Source organism: Emydura macquarii, unplaced genomic scaffold, assembly GCF_026122565.2.
Source record: "Emydura macquarii macquarii isolate MOO-44397 ecotype Brisbane River unplaced genomic scaffold, CSIRO-AGI_Emac_v2 contig_3241, whole genome shotgun sequence".
NCBI classification, from domain to species: domain Eukaryota; kingdom Metazoa; phylum Chordata; order Testudines; family Chelidae; genus Emydura; species Emydura macquarii.
In genome coordinates, this window is record NW_027133378.1 from 1 (window position 1) to 6,441 (window position 6,441).

At 39.9% G+C, this 6,441-nt stretch overlaps 1 protein-coding gene across 1 annotated transcript; it reads left to right on the plus strand.

Moving 5' to 3' along the window:
- Positions 1 to 1,601: 1,601 nt before the first annotated feature.
- On the plus strand, positions 1,602 to 3,901 carry LOC137142710 (protein CLN8-like). The gene is made up of 2 exons (XM_067532170.1): positions 1,602 to 2,144; positions 3,225 to 3,901. The coding sequence occupies exons 1-2, from the start codon at positions 1,602 to 1,604 to the stop codon at positions 3,546 to 3,548; spliced, it is 867 nt and encodes a 288-aa protein (XP_067388271.1). The 3' UTR covers positions 3,549 to 3,901.
- The last annotated feature ends 2,540 nt before the right edge of the window (positions 3,902 to 6,441 follow it).

The window sequence follows — 6,441 nt, forward strand, 5'->3', positions numbered from 1 at the left end:
TTTTCATAATATGATGTAATACAGAAAAAGATTAAAAATTTGTGATTATAATAGACAAAAAATACATAACTTTGTGTGTCAGGGGGTCTATTAATATAAACATATAATAAAGAAAATATTAACAATATTACTGATTTTCTCTTTTTTGCTAGACAAAATAATCAACTCTGTGCTCACGTGCTACATACAGATACAGGGCCCAATTCTCATTTACATTTAGGCCATATTATTCAGCTCCAGCAGTTCAAGGCTCCTTTATACTTCCAGATAGTGGCCTATAGTGGCTGGTTTGATGCAGCTTTGATCTGTATCCTGTAAACTGTGTGTGTATGTTTGATTCCTAAAGGATCCTCTCAGGCTATGTCTACACTGTGTTTTAAAACCAGTGGCAGTGAGTGTCGGAGCTCAAGTCTACAGACTCGGGCTCACACTAAGGCACTAAACAGCACTGTAGACATTGCAGCTTGGGCTCTCAAACTCACCCCCTCCCTGGGTTTCAGAACCCAAGCTCCAGCTCGAGCCCCAACTTCAACACAGCTGTTGACGTGGACGCGCAATGGCAGGCATATTTGGATAGAATGGCTATCACTGTTAAGATGTACTTAAAACAGCTGTTGTGTTTGGGGAACCTTTGCATATCCACTAAATCTGCGCGTCCACATCTGAAACAACCATCTTGTTTCTTTTAAAACGTATGCAAGCCGGTTTGTGTAAAGTGTAAGCATCAGGTCTGAAAGCCAGGCTGTTATCTCTCCCTTGTCCAAAGTTTCACTATGCTTTTTGGCCGCTTAAAGAAGAGAGTTCACCCCTCCGAAGCTCCCAACTTCGCAGGGGTGTAATACATTTTTTTTTTTAGAGCCGCCTGCGTTGACATGGCTGTTACTCTTAACACCTGTTTACTAACACAAGTATGGAGGAACACATTCACGCTGACAAATTTAAACGATTTTTATTAACCGCCTGGTTTAACACATCCTTTTACAACATCCCATGAGCTGGTTCATTCTTCCATTTTGCTGTTTCCCTCTCAGATCCGTGTTTCAGACACGAGCAAAAACAGCTGATGAATGATAGATTTACTCCCACAGGATTACCGATGTGTAGGTTCTCAAAGGCCTATAGAAAGGCATCATTGACCTGTCAAGAGATTTTCAGAAAAGAAATAGCTGTAAGATCCGCCATTGCTTGGTTTGTACCTAACCCCATCACGCCCCCATGCTCGTTCCTTTACCTGCGCCACGTCTTCTCCATTCGCCTTGTCCGTCCGCAACTCCCGCGAGCCGTCTTCCTCCATGGGGATGGACAACATGAGGCCGTCTTTGAACAGGTGTTTTTATGTCAGTTCTAAACTGTTTGGAAATATCAGTGGAAACTGTAACAAACTCTAAACTGTAGTGAAACTAATGAGCTTTCGTAAACGTGCGGCTCTCAAACAGACACACATGTACAGCCATTCTCTACAAGTCTCTTTTGTCTTTTTTTTTCATTGCAGATGCGTTTCTGCTCCGTGTAACAGCACAGGCTCAGTAGCTTTAAAAGGACCAAAGTGTACGTGAGACCCTTCAGTTTCCCTCTTAATATTTTGATTTAGAGAAGAAGAAATGAATCTTGAAAATGATGGAGCAATGTCCAGAGCCATATTTGACTGGGACTACCTTCTCTGGGAAGTTCGTTTGAAGTTAGTAGCAGCTGGATTTTTCATCTACCTGGGTGTATTTCTTCTAACTCACTGGCTGTCCTCATGGCTCAGTACCAGTTATCGCACTTTGTCAGCAAAGGAGAAGGTCTTCTCAAACATAACTATCACACGTGGCCTGTTTGGAATTCAGTGTTCTGTAGCTGGCTTCTGGGCCTTACTCATAGATCCAGTTCTTCAAGCTGACCAAGTGTATTCACAGCAAAAGTGGAGCTGGTTTCATTGCTTAATAGCCTCTGGTTTCTTCTTACTTGAAAATGTAGCTATTCATGTGTGTAATATTGTTTTCCGGACATTTGATGTGTTGGTGGTAATTCATCACTTACTTGCCTTTGGTGGGCTTCTTGGTGTGATAACTAACGTAAAGTCTGGACACTACCTACTCATAATGGGACTGCTACTTGACATGAACACGGTTTCACACTGCATATACTGCATTCTTCTAAGGGTAAGTAAGAACTTGCTGTATCAATTATTCGTAATATAAGTTTTAATTATAAACCTCACATTGCCTCCTCCTCAAAAAGAAATTGCAATGAAATATTGCCTCCAAATTTGAAGATAAATTCTTCCTAGATCCCAAAACTCTTCTTCCAAACTTGAAGTGAATTGGCCATCAGAACACTTAATTTTAACACTCTAAAAATACTTAAATATTGTCCAAATTCTGTTTTTGGGTTTTTTTTTACCAATTTTGTAGCAAAGAAATAGAAAGGAGAGATTTTTAAAAAGTACTTAACAGACACACTAGTTGGGAACTAATGCAAAGAATTAAAGATTAGGTAACTAAATCCTATTTTTAAAAGATTTTTTTTTTTGAGACTGAAAATAGTAACGTGAGAATCGCTCATCAGCTCTAACAAGCTTAACACAGATCATTAAATTTTTTCTTGAGGCTCAGTGTGTGCATGTGTGCTCACACATCTGAGTGTTTATGTATATTCTATGGATGCAGAGAGAGAACAGCCTTGAAGAGATCGGCTTTGCTTGTAGGAGGGAAGAAATCAGCCCTACCTCCCAAACTGTAATCAGTTCTAAGCGGTGTGTCTTAGTGGTTTAAGTGTCAATTCCTAAATATATGGACTCACAGCCACAAGCATTTACGGGATCACCTAACCCCGTCTGCAGTGCTTTTAATAAGAATATAAACACGGTGGTCCTATTTGTGCACATAGCTGCTAGAGCAGTCAGAGAGTCATGGTCTGCCTCGGTGCTGTTGACCAAAAGTTCCCAGACCCTGCTAACCCTGCTGTGCTTTTGTGACAGGTGATCTTTTTGATTGCCTGCCTCCATCCAATTGGTGGCTGCATCTACGTGATGCTGTATGCATATAGTTTACAAAGTGACTTCGAATTCTAAGTTTTTCTTTTTGCACTCTAGAGAAAAATGATTGAGAGAATGTTTGTATGGCAGTTTATGCTAAGCATAACAGGAAAGTTAAATATGTATCTTATTTATCGAAAACACTGACTGTGTTATTGTTTCATATGTAATTTCATTTCTCTTTTATTCTTGTTGTCTCTTCCAGATTGGCTGGGCTAAAGCCCTTTTTTGGAAGGCAAACCAATGGGTAAATGTTCATATGCTTCACTGCCGCATGGTCCTTTGTTATCACATGTGGTGGGTGTATATTTCCAATTGGAATGATCTGGTGGAAAATATGGGACTTCCACATTTTATTATCTTTTTCATGGGATTAAGTACGCTTACATTAATACTTAATCCATACTGGACATATACATCAACTCGGCGACTCTTCGATCCGGTTGACAGGAAGTTTCCAAATACAGCAGTGAAAAATGAATCCTCTGGAAAACTAGATAGTGAAACATTCCAAAAGAAGAGGATATAGTGCTGCATCAGCTATGAGGGTAACAATAAAGTATGGCCAGAAGAACATGATCTCAGATCTACTTCTGACTTCATGAAAATAGCATTGCTTAAAAAAAGTTTATGGATATATTGACCATTTTGTAGATTGCTATCTATATTCTATATCATTCATCACAAGCGTTTTAAAATTGTGGCTGTCTGTATTTAAAATACATACGTATACAGAATCTTTGATTTAGTCAGGATTCATGCCAGTAACTTCAGTCCAGGAGCGTAACGGAATAAAATTTCACTTCTGGGGGATGTGGCAAATAAATGATAGAGAGGTAATGGAGGTGTCATTTGATTCATAAAAATCTAGAGAATCATAATTTCAATTGTGTTACCCTTTGCAGGATGGCAGGGGGGATCTTCCTTGTGCATCCCCCCCGCTCCAAGGTCCAGGTCCTCCAATTAGTGGAAGTTTTGACAATACAACTTCGTCCAAAATTGGTCAAGTTGGATATTATTCAAAAGCCCTTTGTCCCACGAACACAATAGGGCCAAACATGAAAAACCCAAAACAATTATGTAGCTATATATTTTCAACAAAATAATGAAATATCAACTTTTAAAAATATTTTTTAATGCATGGATGCATTGCTTGCATGAAAAAATACATTAATCTTTGGTAATCCCAGTGAGGTTAGCTTTGACATGTCGGACTGAAAACATGTATTTGTCAGTCATCATCTGTGTCATCTCTGCGTATGGCTCCACTGTTAGACACATTGTCACATCACTCCTCATCCGTGTTACACTCATACATCGCTGTGTAAGGCAGGTGGCTGGCCAGACATTTATAAGGTGGTGAGCAACTCGTCTTCCAACATGAGCTTTTGATTAGCTGAAGAATTGTTTTGGGAGCATGTGGAATTTCATGCATAATTGCTGTGATCAGTCCATCCTCCAAGACCTATTTGTGCCTGATAGGGAAGGATAGTTTTGGATGCACTCGATCACCCCGGAGCCATTCCAGTGCCTGATAATTTGCCCTCTTAGTAACAGATATAAATGCATCCCTTGTCAATAGCAGTTTTTCTCTGTTTGCTGCTTGGAAAACATCCAGCAACATACTTTGCAAGTGTCATAACGTTGGTCTTCAAATGGTAAACTGGGGATATGAACTTGTCTAGTGCATTTATGATCTCATTGGTGACTTTTAGCCGTTCTGAGCACCTTCAGAGCGAAGAGTCTTTGAAGGCTGAATGAAATGCTTTCCTGTCAAGTAATTTGGTGTTTCCAGCCATCCTTCCAGTAGTATTAGATTCTGAATGGGTGTGGAAACCTGGCAGTACAGCTGTTGTACAGGCCTGCAAAGACCCATGTCATTTTGATTCAGTTCCGAAGATGCGTTTGTTCCTGTGTGCCAGCTGCATAAGGAATGTTAACTAAACTGACTGATCAGTGCGGGCTAGCATGCATGACTGGGCGGATGCATGCATTGGTCATTCACTCTGGCACCTTGTGTAGTGCTGAGTTCAAGGCTGACCATGTTGGAATGTACCTTTCTCCTGAAATGTTACTTCCTGGCTTCCCTGATGTTTTCAGGATACATCTTCTGTCTCTTCAGCAAAACAGTACCCATTGAAGCCAGCCTTGCTTTTAGCACTTGGAGGGGCTGAGATTAGCAGTAGTGCTGGGGGTGCAAAAGTCTGTTAGAAGGTTGGGCGCTAATGGTTTTAGGCAGATGGGTAGGCATCTTGATGGGGCTGTGCAGCTCGCTCTCTCTTTCTTGTATATTTTTTAAGTATTAATAGGGAAAAATAAGTGTTTTAGAACTGATTTTATAAAAACTGTTTTGAACAGACTTGCTTTTCTTACACTGATCTTTACATTTTCAATTAAAAGCATTTCTTTATAGGAAAAAGTAGGGAAAAGAAATGTAACGTATTCCTGGAGGCAGTGTATACTGCTCATGGCAGGAACTATGTAATATTTTATACCTCCTAAAGCATCCTGCACATCAGTGGTATTTCCTTAATAATAATGTTAACCTACCAGTGTTTGCTAGTTCAAAAGAACCAGAGAGTGAAGCTGATATGTATCTAAACTGAATTCTTATTTGGAAACGGGGAGTGTTCTTCAATGTAGTTAAAAATGTAGCTAGGGTGTAATTTTTATATTTGTGACTTTCACCTTGATAGTGTGCCTTGAGCACCCAGATATCATGGGCGTAATATAAGAAGGTGGATCAAACTCCTTTACTTTTATTGAAGAGAGGTGCCAGGGAAGGAGGGAGGCTCAGAACTTGTTAAAGGGAAGAATAAAGGATGTTCTCCTGGTATGTATCCCTCAATAACGATAATATCAACAAGTCACCTTCACTGTTATACAGACATACATAGATCTCTTTCATTGCTCTAGACCTAAACCAGTAGTGTCTATTCTCTTTAGGTTTCTTTAGGTCTGAAGGATGAGATATTAATCATGTCTAAATGCTACTAAGACTTTGTTGCTGCTGTGGGCCCAGAGTAGGTGTCGGTCTTTTGTAGTCTTTGCTAACATAAAATTGTGTACTGCTTTAGCAGGGGCTCATCGTGCTCCCATATGGAAAAGCTCCCATTGACATCAGCAAGAGTTGGATCAGGCTGTTATTATCATGCTACCATCACTTGGAAAATTTTTGCCTAATTCTGAATGTAGGCAATGTACTCCCTTCCCCAGTTCAGTGCTGCAGACTTCATCTTTGCTCTCATCAAGAACGGGTTATATTATTGTAGTACTTTTTATCAGCTAGCGCATGATGTCCTTTCAAGCAAATTCCAACACGCTAGACTGGTATCTGGTTCTAAATGTCTGATTGCAGCACCCAGGTGCTGGGTTCCTCACATTGACTTTGTATTTTGGTGGGTTTTTTTATTAAATCATTT